The sequence below is a fragment of the Xyrauchen texanus genome, chromosome 39, assembly GCF_025860055.1.
Source record: "Xyrauchen texanus isolate HMW12.3.18 chromosome 39, RBS_HiC_50CHRs, whole genome shotgun sequence".
NCBI lineage: Eukaryota > Metazoa > Chordata > Actinopteri > Cypriniformes > Catostomidae > Xyrauchen > Xyrauchen texanus.
This window is the reverse complement of record NC_068314.1, coordinates 17,970,142-17,992,128: the sequence shown is the minus strand read 5'-3', so window position 1 is coordinate 17,992,128 and position 21,987 is coordinate 17,970,142. Positions and strand designations below refer to the sequence as shown.

Below are 21,987 nucleotides of genomic sequence, written 5' to 3'. Positions count from 1 at the left end.
GTAATTATTTTTTCAAGACCAAAAGTGTTACTATATAAAAAAAAATCACACGGAATCACAAAAATTGCATTATGAGCGTTTGCCTAATTTTGTTGGTGTCCTTCCGGAACAATTTTACGGCGCACAGGGGGAGGGACTTTTACGTGAGTGACAGTAAAGATGGCGAATAATACATCTCGATGCTTGCAAATGTCTGCACGCGGACCAATTAAATTCAACAACAAACCCACTGGAAAACAGCCATGTCAAAACTCACATGGAAGCGGCTTGGATGAATATTAAAAACTGGACCACGTTTATTCCGCATGACAGCGGTGTATTAGCCATTTGACAGTGATAAAGTCGGACCATTGATCCCTGCAATGATAACCTGTGGGTGAAGTCAGAGTTCAGTAATATGCTCTTCATTAGATGTTGGAGGAGAAGTGCCCCTTTCATAACCGCTATAAGGTCTCTTGCGTTTGCCCGTATTCACATACTTTCTTGTAAGACTGTCTCTTTTTATAAGTGTAAAAAAAGCGCGATTGATCTCTTTGGCAGATCTCTTCCCGTAAAAAGGTTGTTGTGTTCTATCGGTCCGGAGGAGGACACTATCTTTGCCCTGTCGTCGGGTCAGGGCAGGTGTGGGGTGGCAGTTATTAGGGTCAGTGGTCCAGCATCAGCGCTCTCTATCAGCTGTCTGACCTCTTCGACCCGGGGACTCCCCGCAGCCCGCACCGCCACACTTCGTAATATTATACACCCCCAGACTCAAGAGCTGCTGGACCGGGGTCTTGTCCTGTGGTTTCCAGGTTTGAAGTCTTTATTTTTAAGAGAGTGGGGTTGGTTATGTCGTCCCCATTATCTAAGAAACTATGTTTTTGTCACGTGACCAATGATCATATAGTTCGAAATGGGCCACTAAAAACATTGAACATGAGATGTATTTTCATGTCAAAGTAAATGTTTTATACTTGTAAAACGTTTGTACCTTTTTATAAAAGTACAAAAGTCGATTTTATAATGATTTAAGGACAATAAATGAAGAAAAAAGAATAAATAAATTAAATGCTACAGAACAATTAGAAAAGTACAGTTTTCACTTTTCTGATTATGCGGTATAATTACATTTTCTACAAGTGAATAGGATCAAGGCCATATTTTCTTTCCTAATTATTATAAGTGAGGCCTGATGTTCCCTATTTCTGATCTGGGGCATCAATGTGAATTCGAATTTTGAATTGAAAATCTTTCAGAATTTCAGAACTCCCCTGTGATTTAATTTAACTGTCCAGTTGCAAAACCTTATTCCAATGTAATGTAGTAAAGAATGGTTCTGTTAAAGATTAACGAGTGTTCAAAGAATGAAATGTCCTGTCATAATGATTTCCATAGTACCTTTTATATCTGTGTTTGCTTTCATGACATACAGGTCCTGGTAGTTTCACCGGGGAGGATTGTGCAGAGTTCCACATACACGGGGGTCCTGCTGTTATTAATGGAGTCTTACAAGCACTTGGTATGTGTATGAGACATCTGCTGTATGTCCCAAATTGTCCTCAAATGTGCAACAGTTGTGTCTCTAAACCTAATATATAAAATCTGAGTTAGAATAGCATCAGATGAATTTAAAATCATGTGCAATCGCATTACAGCTGTTTTTTGTTCCAACATTTGACCACCAGATGGCAGCATCTGATTGTGCTTGGAATTAACTAAATTTGATTTTACACAAGATGTTCTTTTTTTATGGCCTATATCTGCATGAATGTATAAATGCCACTCTAAAGAGAGCATAGACATAATGTGCTTTTGAGTTATGATAAGAGAATTTACAGTATATGCATCATTTTATCTGTGTTTTAGGGAGTTTGCCAGGGCTTCGACCTGCGGAGTCAGGTGAATTCACCCGTCGGGCGTTCTATGCAGGGAAGTTGGACCTCACTGAAGTCGAGGGTCTGGGTGACCTAATACATGCCGAGACAGAGGCACAGAGGAGACAGGCTCTACGACAAATGGCAGGAGACCTGGGTCGTGTCTATCAAGACTGGAGTGTTCGACTTAAACGTGTAAGGAAAGCATAGGAAAAAAAAAAAGCATCCGATTTAGAGAAAGTTACATGCCCTTTGACCCCCAGATCATAACATCACTTGTACTCCAGAGGCAAAATTGACATCTCAGTGTTGTGGAAGTATTACAGTGGAAATCTTACATTAACATGTTTTTCAGGAAAGAACTGAAATGAACAGGAATGTTTAGAAAAATATTGATTGTGCTACAACAGCAACATATGGTGCACATTGTTTAGGTGTGTGTGTGTGTGTGTGTGTGTGTGTGTGTGTGTGTGTGTGTGTGTGTGTGTGTGTGTGTGTGTGAGGGATTTGTAGTTCGGAATCATTGCTACAAATATTAAACCTGTGGGTTTGAAGCCTTCTGGCAGAGATGATTTGCAGAATTACTGTAATCTTAATTGTGCTTGGTCGCTGTTGAGTGCAATAGCAGTACACTTTTGATTGCTTCAGGAGAAGCTCAGTTTCTTTAGAGCAGTTAGTGCTATGTACGTTGCCCTATAAACAAATTAAAATAAAACATTATATAAACTATAGATTTTAGTGTATGTTATCCATGTCTTACTTTAGTTAAGTGTTTTGATTTTCAGTTGTGAGACTGTGTGTAAAGATAAATGTGAGAATTTTCACAGATATCTATAATTTTATCCTTGATTTGGTTTGCTTATGGAGTCTTTAGAGACAATATTATTTAATCTCATTAAGTAATTTAAAATTAAAATGGTAAAGTTGATGTGTAATGTGTAATTCAATTGCTACTGGTGTCACCCAAAAAAATAATAATGACAAACAGCTTTCACAGACTCCAAAAAAAAAACATGTATTAATAGTTGTCTTTGCATTTAAAGTTTTTTTTGAAAGATTTTTTTAAAGAAATTCTTTGGTTTTAACATCATAAATGTTGCACAGGTCACTTTTAAAATTAAACGCATAGCACCGTCTTCAATAGGATCAGTTACTGACAATTTAGACTATCACTTACTTTAAGTTATTGATCTGCAAAGCATTTTCTTTAATAACATAGAAATCACATAAATCATTTATTCACCACTGCAGATCAGCTATGAACCTGTGATTTGAAAAGATACACTGTGGTGCTTATTTTTATGTTCATGTATGTGCACATTTATAATGAACCATGTAGGCCTGTTGCGATTATTAAATAATCGTCTGATCACGGTTATTTTATCTGAAGCAATGTTAATGATATGCAGTGACACGCCCAAGATGATAGAGAGAAGAAAAACAGAATCTCAAATCTCTTTCTTCATGTGAAATATTGAAGCTTCATTCTTCATGGGGTCGTGGGGTTAATCGGAGAGCCTTAAAGGGATAGTTCACCCAAAAATTTAAATTCTCTCATCATTTACTCACCCTCATTCCACCCCAGATGTATTTGACTTTCTTTATTCAGCAGAACACAAACAGAGATTTTGAGAAAAATATTTTAGCCCTGCAGGTCCATACAATGCAAGTGAATGGTGACCAGACCTTTGTAGCTCCAAAAATCACATAAAGGAAACATAAAAGTAATCCATAATACTCCAGTGGGTTAAATCCATATCTTCAGAAGCAATATAATAGGTGTGGGTGAAAAAAGTCCTTTTTACTCTTAAATCGCCACTTTCAGATGTGATGGTGAAACTAAATGGGTACCACATGTGACTTTCAGATGAAAAAGTGAAAGTGGAGATTTACAGTAAAAAAAGGACTTACATTTTTATCTGTTTCTGAAGAAATTGATTTAACCCCTGGAGTCTTATGGATTAATTCAGTGATTCCTTTATGTGAATTTTGGAGCTACAAATCACCATTTACTTGCATTGTATGGACCTACAGAGCTGAGATATTCTTTTAAAAATCTTTGTTTGTGTTCTGTTGAAGATAAAATGTCTGGGATGGCATGAAGTTGAGTAAATGAGGAGAGAATTTTTGGGTGAACCATCCCTTTAAAGTAACATATGAAAGTGAAGAACTTTGGACAGAAATATTTTAACATTTGTAAACTTTGTTATATTATACTGTATAATATAGTAGTTATCCAGGATGGCTGGTTTCCAACAACAACAGTGTAAATGCAAAATGGACCAAGACTAAAGTTGACTAAAAATAACAATTAGTCATCATAATTGCAATTATTTGTTTGACAATTAATCATTAGCCAAATTTCAAAATTTTGACAGCCCTAGTAGTATTTAAATTAAAAAGTTTAGAGGCAGAGGGTCTGTGACCACACTGAATTGCATAGGAAAGTCAGGAGTAAGTGTGTTAGTAATTGGTTAAACAGGCTCTTAGGAAACACCTATGTGGTGATAGGAAGAGTCTGCTTGCTTTCTGCTGTGAGTAACAGACTGAATTGGGTGTTAACATGATTTACATGTCAATAGATACACTTGTTTCCAAGTGTGTTTATAAGAGAGGTTAATCATTTATTAAGGTCTTTTATATAATTCCAGAATTTACTGCTCGATTGGCCAGTGTTGCTGTCTATGAGTCACAGCTTGTGTCGCAGCTGTTGTTTGTGTGTTTGAGTGTTTTTTTCGAGTCATTGAGGAGCAGAGTGTAGGAGACAGGATATCCTGAGTAGGGTGTGTGCCAAGCTGTCAGAGTCCTGGGCAGCTGAGGTGGAGGGGTGGGTTATGTGATCCAATATGATGAGGGCTAATAGTTTGTGTTTAGACTCCTGAAAAGATGATTTCTTAGAAAACCTTTTAGTTTTGTTTTTTGCTTTTGTTTTGATTTAAAAAAACAAAATTGTGTATATAAAGATAAGATAAAAGATCATTTTTGTGTGTAATATGAGCCAGTTGGTGACGTAAAGTGAATCTGTTAGTCATTGTTTACATAAAACAGCGCTATGTGAGTTTCCACATTGGATACATACTGTTTAAAATGGCGGAGGACTTCGCTGTTTTTATAGTGAATGACATTTGCGCACCGGCTACCCCGAAATAGAGAGGAATACCCTGCTTGGATGTCTATATTCCACAGAGAAAGCTGACAGCATCTCTGATTGGGTGTGGCAACAGGTGATCGCACACGCTCCTCTCTTTCTCTCTCTCTCTCTCTCTCTCTCTCTCACACACACATACACACACAGACAGACAAACACACACATCCATCCATCCGTCTATCCTTGTTTATCCAATGACTTGTTAGAAATAGCACTAGCTGTGATACCTTTTCTGAAGTGAACATTTTGAATTACTAACGGAGGCTTGGATGCATTATTTGTTTTGAACCAGCAACGGCAGATTGTGATCGGTTGCATAATAAAGTAGTTATTGGATAAACAAGGATGGATGGATGGATGGATGGATGTGTGTGTGAGAGAGAGAGAGATAGAGAGAGAGAGAGAGAGAGAGAGAGAGAGAGACACACACACACACACACACACACACACACCGAGCGTGTGTGAGATCACCTGTTGCCACACCCAAGTAGAGATGCTGTAAGCTTTCTGAAGATCAGCTTTCTCAGTGGAAATCAGCGTGGGTATTTCTCTCTATTTCGCGGTAGCCGGTGCGTATGAGTCATTCACTAAAGAAACCGCAATGTCCTCCATTTTAACAGTGTGTCCACTCCAATGTGGAAATTCCAGTAAGAGGTAAGAGTTTGTGTAATTAATCAGTCTGTTGTTTCTCTCAGCTGTGATGAGCCGTAATTCTGAAGTTGTTTGTTTAAAGCTATTTCCTAGCTTTAGTAGTAGGAATACATGTGATCACGAAGAGCTGTTGTATGTGAAACGGCTTCACTTCATGTCAACTAACTGGCTCATTTTACACATAAAAATAATTTTTGCCTCCATCTGCTGTTAAAAAAAATACATAAAGAAAAAGACAAATCATAGCTCTTAACTAGGGCTGTCAGTCGATTACAATTTTTTATCGAATTAATTACGTGGTGTCCCGATTAATTAATCGCATATACAAATATTTGCTGAGAAAGCCCCTCGTATAACAATAGTTCAATATATAAAGATTATACATATTAATATCAATATATAATTATACAGTTATCTTTGAAATATTTAAACATTATATATATATATATATATATATATATATATATATATATATATATATATAAAAATATTCAGATAATTAAAATGCTTTACATTCTTGTAGCAGAAGAGTCAATCATTGATAAGATGATACAAAAAGCGGCTTTAGAATACAATGTATTGTTTACTACCATATTATTGATCATAAGTTAATCACTGGCATACAGTTCACAGCAATCCATTTCAAAAGTGAATTTGTCAATCAGTTGGAGATATATTATGAGGGCTTGTTTAAAAGCCCGTCAATCTACATCTGCATCAGACATGCTTATGTAGCGTCTCTGGTGCGTTGCATCATAAACATAAAATGTTTAGTTCACTGTTTCAAGTTAAATATAGTTTAATACTCAATCTTTAAACACATCTTGTGATCTCTTAGTTTGCATTTGTGCTCCTTCAAGTGTTTTGAACGCAAGAATGTAACGCATTGTTGTTCAGGCGTTGTTCTGCCTACTGAAGTGTTTTCTTCACTGTATAAACTGCACATTGCTCATACAGCTGAAATTACACTTACTGCCCTCTGGAGTAAACAGGTGGTACTACAAGCTTGCATTTCTCAGGAATCTTCCTTTATTATGGTGCAATTAATTGCGTAAATTTTTATCAAATTAATCGCACTGAATTAACGCGTTAAATCGACAGCCCTACTCTTAACAGATCTGCACTGCTTTTAGACTTTAGTTTAGAATGGCATGAACACAAGCGAGGTGATACACACACAGGGAAGTGTCCGAGTACTGATGTTTCAGACCATCAGTGCTCATGGGACGTCTCTCATCCAATCAGATTTGAGGACCGGAACTAACTTTTGTGTGTGTGTGTACTTTATATGAATACTTCACCAAAGTGGCATTCAACTGATCACAAAGTATTGTCAGGACATTACTGATGTAAAAAACTGCACCATCACTTTTTGAAAAAAGTCATTTTTGATAAAATCTAGACCGATTTCTTGCAGTCATCACTCAAACACCTTCCAGTAATTATGCTAATTTGGTACTAGAAAATCACTTGCCATTATATCAAACACAGCTGAAAGCTATTTGGTACATTAAATTAAGTTTAACATTGTCTTTTTGTTTGTTTTAGAGTTGCCACAGTATGCAATCGACTGGCATGTCTTAAGGTCAATATTAGGTCAAAAATGCCAAAAAAGAAACAGCTTTCTCTAGAAATTCGTCAGTCAATCATTGTTTTGAGGAATCACTTGAAACTGAAGATTCCATACAGAGGTGTACACTACAGTCTTCAAAGACAAAGGACAACTGGCTCTAACAAGGACAGAAAGAGATGTGGAAGGCCCAGATGTACAACTAAACAAGAGGATAAGTACATCTGGGTCTGTAGTTTGAGAAATAGATGACTCGCATGTCCTCAGCTGACAGCTTCATTGAATTCTACCCACTCAACACCAGTTTCATGTACAACAATAAAGAGAAGACTTGGGTGCAGGCCTTATGGGAAGAATTGCAAAGAAAAAAACACTTTGGACCAGAAAAACTCAAATAAAAGGTTAGAGTTGCAAAGAAACACAGACACTGGACAACAGATAACTGGAAAAGAGTGTTATGGATCTTAGCCCCATTGAGCTTTAGTGGAATCAGTTTGACTTGTGTGTGAGAAGTGCCCGACAAGACAGCCACATCTATAGCAAGTGCTACAGGAAGTGGGGGTGAAATGTCACAGGAGTATCTGGACAAACCGACTGCTAGAATGCCAAGGATCTGCAAAGCTGTCATTGCTGCATTTCATGTTGCATGAAATTGCATGTCATTTGAAGTTCTGAAATGTATTTTTCAAATTGTAATTTTTCGCTTTATTAATGTCCTTACAATACATTGTGATCAGTTGAATGCCACTATGGTGAATAAAAGAAGCAATTTCTTTTCTTTGGAGCAAAATCTGTACGTGTGTGTGTGTGTGTGTGTGTGTGTGTGTGTGTGTGTGTGTGTGTGTGTGTGTGTGTGAGCGTGTATTTATCACTTTGTGGGGACCAAATGTCCCCATAAGGATAGTGAAACCCGAAATGTTTGACCTTGTGGGGACATTTTGTCAGTCCCCATGAGGAAAACAGCTTATAAATCATACTAAATTATGTTTTTTGAAAAGGTACAAATGCAGAAAGTTTTCTGTGAGGGTTAGGTTTAGGGGTAGGGTTAGGTTTAGGGGATAGAATATAAAGTTTGTACAGTATAAAAACCATTATGTCTATGGAAAGTCCCCATAAAACATGGAAACACTACGTGTGTGTGTGTGTGTGTGTGTGTGTGTGTGTGAGTGAGAGTGAAAGTGAAACCAGCTGGAAACATAATTCATTCAGTGTTTGAAATAATTGTCATATCAGTAGAGGACCTCCTTTTTTCTGTAACCAAAACTTAATTTGTTGCAATAATATTTATGTGTGTGTGTTTTCATTATAGTGCTTGGCGCATGTAGAGGCGTTTATTGACTTCAGTGAAGATGAACTCATAGAGGATGGAATCTTAAATGACGGTATGTGTCTTACTTAATGAATACTGATTTATTTCCAGGAAGGCTTTAGACTAATAGTTTATTAAAAAAATTATCATTCTTTACTCCTCGTTCATCAATCATTCTTTACTCACCCTTATGCCGTCTTAAACTCAAATAACTTTCCTTCTTCTGTGGAACACAAACAAAGATATTTTGATAGATGAATGGATGTGTTTATATTCTTACAATACAAGTCAATGGGGTCCAAATGTACCAACTCTAAAAAGGTCATGAGGGCAGCATAAAAGTAATCCATAGATCCTTGGGTACGAAAGTGATGAAAAGCACTAGTCCCAGGGAAAAGTACCTAAAACAGGCTTAAGTACCCCCAGTGGGAAAGGCCCTATTATTGTAGCGCCACAAAGCAGGCATGAGTCTTATTTCTTTCTTATTTCTGAATACTTTGTCATAAGTGCTGTTTAAATTTGGTTATTTAATGCCCATGCCATCATTTATGATGCCTGATGTTTTGTTGTTGGTTATTTATGTTAGAGTGTATTTCTCAGGAGAATTGAGTGATTGTACGTCAAGGAACAGGTTTGTCACAGAACATCTCCTTCCTCTGAGAGTTTCAGATGGCATGAAAAGCCACGAAAATAGGTCATTCAAAATAGTGCATCCCCTCCACTAACACACTAGTGGGCAACAGCTCAGCACTTTTAAAGAACAGTGCACTCCAAATTGAAAATTGGACATTATTTACTCTCTTTTATTCTTTTGTAGAACACATAAGGAGATATCATTAAAAATGTGAAGGCTGTTCTTTTCCTTCAAATTAAGATGGATGGTGACTGGGATATCGAGCTCCAAAATGATCGTTAAAAGTAGTTCATATGATTTTCCACTATAGTGCAGTTCTTCCAATGTAGTATGAGAGCTCTGTGTGAGGAACAGACAGAAGTTTCCTTACAACATTAAAAAGTTGTTCATGGGGGCATGGGTAACTCTGTGAGTAAAGACGCTGACTACCACCCCTGGAGTTCGCGAGTTTGAATCCCAGGGCATGCTGAGTGACTCCAGACAGGTCTCCTAAGCAGCCAAATTGGCCCGGTTGCTAGGGAGGGTAGAGTCACATGGAGTAACCTCCTCGTGGTCACTATAATGTGATTCGCTCTCGGTGGGGCACGTGGTGAGTTGTGCGTGGATGCCATGGTGGATGGCATGAAGCCTCCACACATGCTGCCGCGGCTGCAATGCGTTCAACAAGCCACGTGATAAGATGTGCGGGTCGACAATCTCAGACGCGGAAGCAACTGAAATTCGTCCTCCGCCACCCAGACTGAGGTGAGTCACTACGCCACCACGAGGACTTGAAGTGCATTGGGAACTGGGCGTCCCATACTGGGGAGAAAACGGGGAGCAAATCAGAAAAAAAAAGTGTATTATTTTGAGCTTGGCAGCCCCAGTCCCCATCCAATTTGGTAATGTTCTTCAGTCATAAGGCATTGAGTTTTGTGTTTTCTGCCTGGTTCAGTGGACACAGCGGTTCGGCAGCTGCAGACAGAGATGGAAAACCACCTCTTGGATCAACGCAGAGGAGAACGCCTGCGCAGCGGTGTTCAAGTGGTCATTGCCGGAAGCACCAATGCGGGCAAGAGCAGCCTGCTCAACATGCTCAGTAAGATCTAACTTACCTGACTTGTGTGGAGTCTTGAATTATGTACTGTATGACATACATGTGATTTTTAAGCATGCTTTTTAGAGTACTGTAATCGCTATTGGCCATTTTTTTATGTTGTAGTTTATAAGTTCACTGCAAAAGTTTCAGAAAAATCTGAATTTTATCCTCGTTTTTCAATTAAAGGTGCAATTAAAGATGCTCCTGTCATCTTGGCCTTACTGTGACACTTAGTGGTGTGGATGCAGCACTGTTCAAAATCAATCGTTTTCTGTTACAGATTCCATAGTAGAAATTGACTATTCACAATCAGCCATGATTAATTTACTCCAAAAGTGAACATGTCCATGTGAACAAGAGGGTTACTGAGATTGAGTAGTATTCAGCTGGTCATGTGATTCTTAAATTGCAGCCCCCATGAGGGCGCCCCTTCCCCATGAAGATTAAAACCGCTTTTATAAGGTTACTGATATGACAAGAGTCCTCCTCTCATGTGAGTGCTCGTGATTTTATATATATAGATATATATATATATCTTGATTTTAGGATGTTTAGATATAAAAGGTGCATTCAGTAATTTTTTCGGCAATAAAGCGTTTTACTCCTAAAGAAATTAATTGTAATTTTGAAACATTATATATATATATATATATATATATATATATGTTTCAAAATTACAATTAATTCTTTAGAGTAAAACTTTGATTGCCGAAAAAATTACTGAATGCACCTTTATATCTAAACATCCTCAAATCAAGATAAAGTTGAGAACTTTTATTTGAGAAGGAAAATTGTGGAAGATAGTAAGAATAGACCATTTATATATACTGTGTGTGTGTGTGTGTGTGTGTGTGTGTGTGTGTGTGTGTGTGTGTGTGTGTGTGTGTGTGTGTGTGTGTGTGTGTGTGTGTGTGTGTGTGTGTGTGTGTGTGTGTGTGTGTGTATATATATATATATATATATATATATTAGTTATTTATTTTGTGTAAAACATGACAAAAATAAATAAATATCAGGGTTTACATTGACAAGCACCAGAAGACACTTTTATCCAAAACTACTTGCAGAGCATTCAATGTACAGTGGGGCAAAAAAGTATTTAGTCAGCCACCAATTGTGCAAGTTCTCCCACTTAAAAAGATGAGAGAGGCCTGTAATTTTCATCATAGGTACACTTCAACTATGAGAGACAAAATCCAGAAAATCACATTGTAGGATTTTTAATGAATTTATTTGCAAATTATGGGGGAAAATAAGTATTTGGTAAATAACAAAAGTTTATCTCAATACTTTGTTATATACCCTTTGTTGGCAATGACAGAGGTCAAACGTTTTCTCTAAGTCTTCACAAGGTTTTCACACACTGTTGCTGGTATTTTGGCCCATTCCTCCATGCAGATCTCTACTAGAGCAGTGATGTTTCGGGGCTGTCGCTGGGCAACACTGATTTTCAACTCCCTCCAAAGATTTTCTATGGGGTTGAGATCTGGAGACTGGCTAGGCCACTCCAGGACCTTGAAATGCTTCTTACGAAGCCACTCCTTCGTTGCCCGTGCGGTGTGTTTGGGATCATTGTCATGCTGAAAGACCCAGCCACGTTTCATCTTCAATGCCCTTGCTGATGGAAGGAGGTTTTCACTCAATCTCACAATACATGGCCCCATTCATTCTTTCCTTTACACGGATCAGTCATCCTGGTCCCTTTGCAGAAAAACAGCCCCAAAGCATGATGTTTCCACCCCCATGCTTCACAGTAGGTATGGTGTTCTTTGGATGCAACTCAGCATTCTTTCTCCTCCAAACATGACGAGTTGAGTTTTTACCAAAAAGTTATATTTTGGTTTCATCTGACCATATCCTCTTCTGATATTCTCCCAATCCTCTTCTGGATCATCCAAATGCTCTCTAGCAAACTTCAGACGGGCCTGGACATGTACTGGCTTAAGCTTGGGGACACGTCTGGCACTGCAGGATTTGAGTCCCTGGCGGCGTAGTGTGTTACTGATGGTAGCCTTTGTTACTTTGGTCCCAGCTCTCTGCAGGTCATTCACTAGGTTCCCCTGTGTGGTTATGGGATTTTTGCTCACTGTTCTTGTGATCATTTTGACCCCACGGGGTGAGATCTTGCGTGGAGCCCCAGATCGAGGGAGATTATCAGTGGTCTTGTATGTCTTCCATTTCCTAATAATTGCTCCCACAGTTGATTTCTTCACACCAAGCTGCTTACCTATTGCAGATTCAGTCTTCCCAGCCTGGTGCAGGTCTACAATGTTTTGGACAGCTCTTTGGTGTTGGCCATAGTGGAGTTTGGAGTGTGACCGTTTGAGGTTGTGGACAGGTGTCTTTTATACTGATGACAAGTTCAAACAGGTGCCATTAATACAGGTAACGAGTGGAGGACAGAGGAGCCTCTTAAAGAAGAAGTTACAGGTCTGTGAGAGCCAGAAATCTTGCTTGTTTGTAGGTGACCAAATACTTATTTTCCCCAATAATTTGCAAATAAATTCATAAACAATCCTACAATGTGATTTTCTGGATTTTGTCTCTCATAGTTGAAGTGTACCTATGATGAAAATTACAGGCCTCTCTCATCTTTTTAAGTGGGAGAACTTGCACAATTGGTGGCTGACTAAATACTTTTTTGCCCCACTGTATATATTTTTCAGTATGTTTTCAGTTTCCTGAGAAACGAACTCACAACTCTTGTTACTAGCGCTTTAATCTACCAGTTTAGCTACAGGAGCTACAAGCCAAACTCCTTTTAATAGTTTCATACTTCTGTACTTATTTTTGTATACTTTAACCTGTAACGAGCATTTCTGATGTTTGTTCAAACTTCTCTCCATTCTGGTGCACACACATGGATATGATTAAGTTACTCAGAGGTTAGGGGGAACATGTACTAGATAATTGTATTTTATGAGAATGTAATTTTTTGACTTTAAAATAGATTAATAGGTTTTTGGGGCAAAGTGTATCATTGTTAGGAGGTTAATATTTATGATAAATACCTCTGTTAACATGCACACTCATAAAATGAGACATTTGGCCTTTAATGACGTTTATCTGTGACCTCTGACCTGTCCAGTAGCAGAGGGAGATGTGTGGAAATCACCGTACTTCCTGCCCTTAATTGCTCCACATTCAACAGGCCTGTTATTGTTTGCCGTCCAACTTTTAGTGCTGTGCTCTTATGGAACATGGAACATTTTGCGGTGTCACTTCCTGTATAATGTGGATTCAAGTATTAATGAAAACTTTAGAATGGTCACCCAAAAATGAAAATCATAATTTCTGTCTTATTTACTCCGTGCTGGTCATGTTTTTCTATGAAATTATAATGAATGGGGATTGTACACAAAAAGTACACAAAAGACCCATAAAAGTATCTTGAAAGTGTTCCATTTGACTTGTGTGCTATAAAGCCTTTTAAAGATATAAAAAATATAAATATAAAAAGTTGTTATTCACTTAAATCGTGACATCTGCCTTACTTTAGCCCTTTTGTTCTCTTTGGAACATTCATGAGAAAAGTAGAAATATTTGATCCATGAAATAATCGTTCTTTTGAATCAGATGTTTAATGAATCGTTTGATCAGGTTCACAAAACCAGTCTAAATGATTTGTTTATTAAATCAGATTGATCTGGATCTTAAGTTCTTAACTCAGTGACTCATTAATCCAGCAAAAACATTTAAACGTTTACTAGAGAAGGTTATTGAATAATTAATTTTTGTCTGTTTCTGATGCAATCATGTGACTTTTGAAGACTTGAAATATTCATTTTTATGTTGGCAATTTATGATGCATTCATCTTGCTTTTGCAACCTTTTTTGAAACCTAAAACTTCAGTCCCCACACCATTACATGGAAAAGAGCAACCAGCAGAGTCTTCAGATTTTTCACAAAGAAAAGAAAGATATACAGTTTTGGAACAACACAAGCAACACAAGCATTTTTTTGGTGAACTATTCATTTAACGTGTTATGACTGGAGGACTGAGCTCAACAGAAAACAGTGTAAACGATTTTAAAATGTCATTTTTATAAACTACTGAAGGAAGTTCACACAAAGAGCACTTGGATGAAACTGGCCTCTTCCTTCCAGGGCACATGTGGAAATATACTTTATACCAGACTGTACCAGAATGGCAAACAATAGAACACATCAGTACAAAAGTAAAACGTTTCTTCAAACTTTTATCTGATTATTGTGCTGATATGTGCAGTTATTTTGGCTCATTGCTGGACAGAAGAGACCAAAAACCAAAGGCTTGCTGTTGAAGTTTTTTTTTTTTTTTTAAGATATGAAATTGATGATGAACCATTGAATTATTAAGTATTAATGCATACCCCAAAGAGTAATGCTTGTCCAGTGTCTGTCTTTTTCTGGTTCTTTTTTTCTGGCTCTTTGAATTTGTTCATTTGAAATATTATAACATTTCGGAAAGTGATACTGAACTGTAATGCAGTCAACCTGAATCTACTTCTTAGCCATGCAGTTATTGAAAATTAACCAACCATGTATTATCAAAGTTATTAGGTTGCAGACAGATCTTAGGTAATTATCTATGATAGATGTAAGATAATAAATATATGTTAGGATAAAACTATTGCTTTATAATGGTAAAAGAGTTTTAAAGTACGTCTAGATTAATAGCCATGTGCTAAAGGTCATGATTCATGACACTAAGCAATTATTACAGGGTTGCAAAAGTCATGGAAAACCTGTATCAGGGAATATAATATCAGGGAAGTTAAAGGAAATAGTTCACCTAAAAATGTCAATTCTCTAGAATTACTCACCCTTATGCTGTCTCAAACGCGTATGACTTTCTATCTTCTGAAGAACACAAATGAAGATATTTCAGATGATGGATGATGCATTTATAATCTATACAATGCAAGTCAATGGGGTCCAAAACTTTCAAATTCCATAAAGGCAGCATAAAGGTAATCCATACGATTGCGATTTATTCCAAGAAGTCTGTCTCTCTTTCTCTGTCTGTCTGTCTGTCTGTCTGTCTGTCTGTCTGTCTGTCATCTGATTTTATACGTTTATATGTTTCAATATTACTCCTAATTTATTTTGAAAAAAATTGAGCGCACCTTTTAAAATTGTGCTTTCAAGGCCTGGAAAATTCATGGAATATTTTTGGAAATTGCTATTGTGATTATGCAACTTTCTTGTTTTGTTCTCTAAATATTTAATCCGCTAGATATTTCTCTTTTGTTTTGTAAAATTTGCTTACAAGCCATAATGATTGACCTGTGAACAACACTGAGTTTGTTCTTATCTATGAATTGGTCAGACATTCTCAATTTAAAAGAAAAACAAATTGCTCTATATTTTTACGATGTTCAGAAATATTTATGTAGTAATCAAAAATGACTGGAAAGGTCAAGAAAAAGTAATTGTTCATTGGTCAGATAGTGTGGGAACCCTGTTATTGGAGTGCTACAGGAGTATTTAATGCTTAAAATTCTGCAAATGTTCACTTTCCAATAGTCTGTTGTATAAAATCCTGGTGGCAGAGATTACTTTTTAAGATTGTCCACACTGAAAAACATAATATAAATTAGACAAAGAAGAATTGTACCTGCAGAGTTCACTTCCTGAAAGATGTCATTTCCACAGAATTCTATGATTTATAACATAATCCTTTTTTTGTTTTTGTTTTTTTTTATAAGAGGAGAGGTTTGATGGTAACAGGGTTGATGCAAAACTTAAGGACACAACTTGGTCTTATTTTAAATAATACATTGTGGATCAAATCACAATGAAATATAGATGGTGAGTAAAAACATACTCCTTTTATTTCTTGTTTTAGAATGCACATGTCCATATGCAGCTTTCAGTGAGTAAAGAAATGATGTTCAATTAAAACAGACTGTTGTGGCTCCACTTTCTGATGGAATTTTAATGAAGGGAAAAGAGGCAGGAAAAACGCTTTGTGACCGAATCACCTTGGATTACAATCAGCGTTCACGATGATATGCAGCTGAGTGTGACGAAAAATTCAGATCAGCTTGACATCTTGTCAGTTCTCGTCTTTTTCAGTTTTTGAAGCCATTAACTTAGCAGGGAGTCCCGACTGTCAAGTGATTAACAACCTCCCGCTGATAGAGGCTAATGCACGCTTTGTCTCCCTCTGTCTGACCAGCGATTATGTTAATGAAGCGCACTCCTGTAAATCACTGGAAAAATCAGCTAGTGTGGCGCTGGCTTAATATAGTTAGTAGAAGTTGGAAACGCAGGAATGAGGACAAACCACAAGACATCCTCATGTGGAAAGGACCAGAAAGGAACATTTGTAAATACATTAAATGGATTTAGATGGTGTTTGCTAAGGCAAGCATTACTGCTACTGTTTCTCATGTGCTGTTGCTTATGTAAGCTATCAGACATATGATTTTTACCTGGTGTGTGATAAAACTGAAATGGCACAGACTTGCATTGAAAATCTAGAAACCATATCTAAAGATCAGAATTTATCTGAATATCATGGAGACTTGAGGGTTAGCTTTTGACTTGAACCAGTAAGGAACCAAAAAATGCCCCCATTACATTTTACGCTACTTTGAAGATTTACGCATACAATGTTTTTAACAATATTCCATAAAATTGTGTGTAAAACTTGTGTAATGTTGAAAAAAAAAATTATTAATAAAACTTATAAAAAATATTTGTTGTTGTTTTATTTTTTAAAAGTTTATTTGATTAAAGATTACTCAATTCAATTTGATGGATTTTTGTTCAGAAATTAAAATTTGTAAATCTTATAAATTTTATCCCTTTTTTTCTCCCAAATTGTAATGCCCAATTCCCAGTACTTTGTTAGTCGTGGTGGTGGCACAGTTACTCCCCTCAATCTGGATGGCAGAGGGCAAGTCTCAGCTGCCTCCGATTCTGAGAGTCAATCCGCGCATCTTGTAACGTGTGCATGACACTGCGGAGACTCAGCATGCGGAGGCTCATGCTACACTCCATGATCCATGCACAACTTACCATGCGCCCCATTGACAGCGAGAACCCTTGATCGTGACCACAAGGAGGTTACCCCATGTGACTCTACCCTCCCTAGCAACCGGGCCAATTTGGATGCTTAGGAGACCTGGCTGGAGTCACTCAGCACACCCTGGATTTGAACTCGTAACTCCAGGGGTGGTAGTCAGCATCAATACTCTCTGAGCTACCCAGGCCCCCTTAAAATTTGTAAATCTTAAAAAAGCAAAATGAGTGTATGAATTTTCTCTAAACAGCTGATATTTTTTCTACCATTTTGTCCAATACGTATTATTACAAAGTATAATTTAATGCTGATTTAAATGTATGGGTAACAACCTTACTGAATTAATTTGGAATTTATATTAATACATGTTAATAATACATTACATTTTAGTAATTTAAGTTTTTTTAATGTCCTCAAAAAGGTAAAAAATGCAATAAATTTCTGATCCTGGTACACTTTATCCTCCCCAGTCTGTCCCTGCATGAGCGGCAGTACATAAACATTTACTTATTAGCATCTCTGATCTTGCTCTCCTTATTTTCATAACTAATTTGAGCATTCTCTCTCACTCTTTAGCTCAGCGTCCTTCTGCCATAGTCTCTCCCACAGCAGGGACCACAAGAGATGTGGTGGAAGTCCCTCTGGACATCGGGGGCTATCCCGTGCTGCTAAGCGACACCGCAGGGCTGCGGGACACCACAGACAGTGTGGAGCAGGAGGGTGTCCGGCGCGCCCGCCAGCGGTATGTATTTAGGGATGTGTGTGGGAAAATCATGGCAGAATAAACAGTGAAGCATTTTTGTGCAAACATTCCAGTGTTAAATATTACTGTCCTAAAAATGACTTTTGGAGGGGAAATATCTCACTAGATTTTTTTGCCACTCATTGTGCTGTGCGAGGGGAAATTATCTGTTTATTCACAGATTTAGATCTAGGCATGAGTAGAGTTTTTTTTTTTTTTTTTTTTTTCAGAAATGAATGATAAACATTGGAATTTATGCAATAAACATAAGTGTGTAGTTATATGTGTGTGTGTGTGTGTGTGTGTATATATATGTATATATATATATGTGTGTGTGTATGTGTGTGTGTTTGCAGAAAAAGAGCCATGGCGCCTCATTCATTCAGAAATATGTACATACATTGTCCTTGTCACCTTTGTGTGTTGCAATGAATAATATTTTTCTTCCTATACTGTTAATTGGTGTGATTTACTAAATAGAAATGTTAGACATTTAGGAAGTGTCCATAGCTCTTCTTTTGTTAGGGTTGTTTCAGTCAGGTTAAAAGGTCATAAGATGCTGACAAGGCTCAGGAAACAGGTTTAAGAAATATTCTTCCGCTGTTGCCCGCAGGGTGGAGCAGGCAGATCTGTCTCTGGTGGTCGTGGATTTGACGCAGCTTCCCTCAGACCCTCAGCTAGTGCCTGACTTCCTCACTGGATACTTGAGGAATATCCTGGAGCACAGGCAGCACTGTGTCCTTATCCTCAACAAAAGTGACCTCATCTCTGCAGAGCAAAACAGCAGCATCCGAGCATCCCTCTGGCTGGCTGGTGATGTTCCTCCTGCATGTTTTTTGTCATGCCACACCAAAGATGGCCTGGATGGCCTCCTGACTGTATTACAGGACAGACTGAAGACACTGTGAGTGTAAATGGAAACAGTTCTATACATTTTTAGAAATAAAAGGGCCTGAAAAGAGAAAGTTTAAAGCAGATTAAAAAGTCTTGAAGTTTGAATGATATTTAGGCCCTATTTACTTACTACTTAATAGTAATTAATTGTCCTTAAAGGGATAGTTCACCCAAAAATGTAACTTCTCTTATCATTTACTCAACCTCATGCCATCCCATACATGTATGACTTTCTTCAGCACAGCACAAACGAAAACATATTTCAGCTCTGTAGGCCTATACAATACAAGTGAATGGTGATCAGACATTTGAAGCTCCAAAAAATCACGTAAGGAAACAAAAGTAATTCAGTGTTTAAGTCCATATCCTCTGGAGCATATCTTCAGAAGCGATATAACAGGTGTGGCTGAGAAACAGAATAATATTTAAGTTCTTTTTTTACTCTAAATCTCCACTTTAACTTTCACTTTCAGACGTGAAAGTGAAACAAACCAGGTACAACATGTGACTTTCAGATGTCCAAATTAATGTGAAAGAGAAAATTTAGAGTAAATAAAGACTTGATCTTTTTGTTACCCTCACCTATTATATTGCTTCTGAAGATATTGATTTAACCACTGGAGTTGTATGGATTACTTTGTGATTTATTACTTCTATGTTTCCGTTGTGATTTTTGGAGCTACAAAGGTCTGATCACCATTCACTTGCATTGTATGGACCTACAGAGCTGAAAAAGTATTCTACAAATCTTCATTTGTGTTCTGGTGAAGAAAGAAAGTCATCCACATCTAGGATGGCATGAGGGTGAGCAAATGATTAGAGAATTTTAATTATTAGGTGAACTGTTCCTTTTAATACTTCATTCTCTTCTTAAGATCTATACAGCATTAAAGGTTGGATAAGACTTATAGACAGACCTGCTGTGTCAATCAGCACCATGGGATAGCTTCCAATAGATAGAAGATACATGGATGGATGGAGCTTGAGAGCACTAGGAGTTACATTTATGAATTTTGGTCTTTGGTCAAGGATTTTGTAAAATAACAGTATGTTGCTTTATTCAAGCCAATATAATTATGACACTTTCTTGAAGTCCTGCATCTCGGTCTATCCCAGGTGTGGCGACCCACTGATTGGCAGCCCGAGCTTGACTCAAACCCGGCACCGGACTCACCTGCAGAAGAGCATAGAGGCTTTACATCAGTACTTTCAATACAAGCATGTAGACTTGGTGCTGGCAGCAGAGGGCCTTCGATTGGGCCTGAACAGCCTGGGAAGGATCACTGGTAGAGTTGGTGCTGAGGAAATTTTAGATGTGATTTTCAAAGACTTTTGTATTGGGAAATAGAATCGTATTTGGTATGAGTGTAAATGGAGTAAAAATAAATAAATAAATAAAAAAGCTATTCATGTTTGTTTTTTATTTCTGGGGGGTAGTAATGAGTGTAATTATAATCTTATAAGAAAAATAAGACTGAAACATTTAGAAGTTGTCCTGCTAAAGTCATTTTCCTGTTATGGACAATGAGAAAATGACCGCAAAATGTAGAAATCGTGGGACCGGTCGGGACTTGAGAAAAGGGTTTGTTCAGGTGTAGCCTGTCATTAAAGCTTACACTGCAAAGACATATAGTTTTGCCACAGCTGGTGGTTGCACATTTTGTAATGACACTATTAAGTATTACTCTCATAAACGTACTCCAGTCACGAGTGAGTACAGGTCACAGTCTCCATTCATTCACGACAAATACTCCACCAGACTTAGCCACTGAATTAGACCACCCTCCAAAATCTTGCTCTCCAAAAAATGTCAGCAAACTTGAATGCTCAAATTGACTGAGCCAGGAACACCTCAAATTCTTCTGATTGGCCAAACAAAATAAAACGGATAGTTCTGGTCCTAGATTTGAATCGGTCAATTCAATTACAATAACCGTTTTATAAAACAATAAGGCACTCAAGGCATACTGCTGCATGTTGTGTCTAACAGTGTCATTTAATGTTGACTATATTAGCAATTTAGCACAACCTCTCACACCTTATTGCTTTAGCACCCCACGGTCAGTTTCATTGATATTGTTCAGCTAGAGACATTTTCTGATTAGTATTCCATAAAAAAGCATAAGCAGTACTTTAAAACTATGAATGTTATTAGTTTCTTTCATTTTTAAACTAGCTAGCTTTTTAATTTTAGTAATGTTAGCTAGCTAACTAGAATAAATAATTCAAGCTAACTAAATAAGATACATTAGCCAACTCTGCTAGCTAACTAGTGCTGCTAGTGTCATGTGTGCATGGCATGATCATAGACATTCTTTTATGAAGGATAGTCACAGTTTCAGAAATGTTTACAGCTTAAAAAGATTTTTGCAGCTAACCCTTAAATATTACAGCAGTTGTCCACATAAAAGGTAAAGTAATGTCTTAATGAGTGGGAACCATGATCCATTCAATTGCTCATATACGTTGGTCTGTCGGAATTAAGTTGATGCTAAATTGAAAGGTTTTATTCTGCAATGAGGTTTAAAATCGTGTTGTGAACTTTCTAAAGTTGACCAGTGTATACAGTCTAATCATAAAACCTCACTGAAGAAATTTGTATTTATTTATTTATTTTATTGCATGTGGGAGTCCGTGTCAAATCTCTGGTTTTCCCCCAAAACAACTACATTTCCTCCCGATGTCTCATTTCAAAGGAATGACTTCACACCAACCTTGGCAAGGGGCATCTGTATTTGTTCTTGCTACATTAAGCTCAAGCTTACTGGCGGCATCCTGATGTAACTGAGCATTCTCTGTGTTCGAATACCGGCTGTGTAGGAAGGAGGTGTTCAAAAATGCTCCATACGGTCCTTTGTTCTCCTGTCAATCCGACATTAATTTAAATATTTATGTGTGCAAGTTGAACTCTTCACCCAATTGACGACATCAGGGTGCGAGGAGCTTTGCACAGCGTGCTGTACCTTCTGTCTTCCTCTCATTCATGATGCTGTTGAGCAGTTATTTCTGCTGATTAGTGTGGTTAAAATGGTCCCATGTATTCCGCTGGCCTTTGTTTTACTGTATTTGATTGGCGAAGAGTCCACCATGTTTAT

At 37.5% G+C, this 21,987-nt stretch overlaps 1 protein-coding gene across 2 annotated transcripts; it reads left to right on the top strand.

Annotated features, from left to right (window-relative positions):
- The first annotated feature begins 245 nt into the window (after window positions 1–245).
- On the top strand, window positions 246–20,289 carry gtpbp3 (GTP binding protein 3, mitochondrial). 2 transcript variants are annotated; one of them, XM_052111818.1, is made up of 9 exons: window positions 246–450; window positions 541–791; window positions 1,412–1,498; window positions 1,846–2,048; window positions 8,532–8,604; window positions 10,100–10,243; window positions 17,833–17,998; window positions 18,612–18,902; window positions 20,009–20,289. In XM_052111818.1, the coding sequence occupies exons 1-9, from the start codon at window positions 398–400 to the stop codon at window positions 20,238–20,240; spliced, it is 1,500 nt and encodes a 499-aa protein (XP_051967778.1). In that variant the 5' UTR covers window positions 246–397; the 3' UTR covers window positions 20,241–20,289. The 2 variants fall into 2 exon arrangements, with proteins under 2 accessions (XP_051967778.1, XP_051967777.1); XM_052111817.1 differs by having other exon boundaries at window positions 246–791.
- Window positions 20,290–21,987: the final 1,698 nt, after the last annotated feature.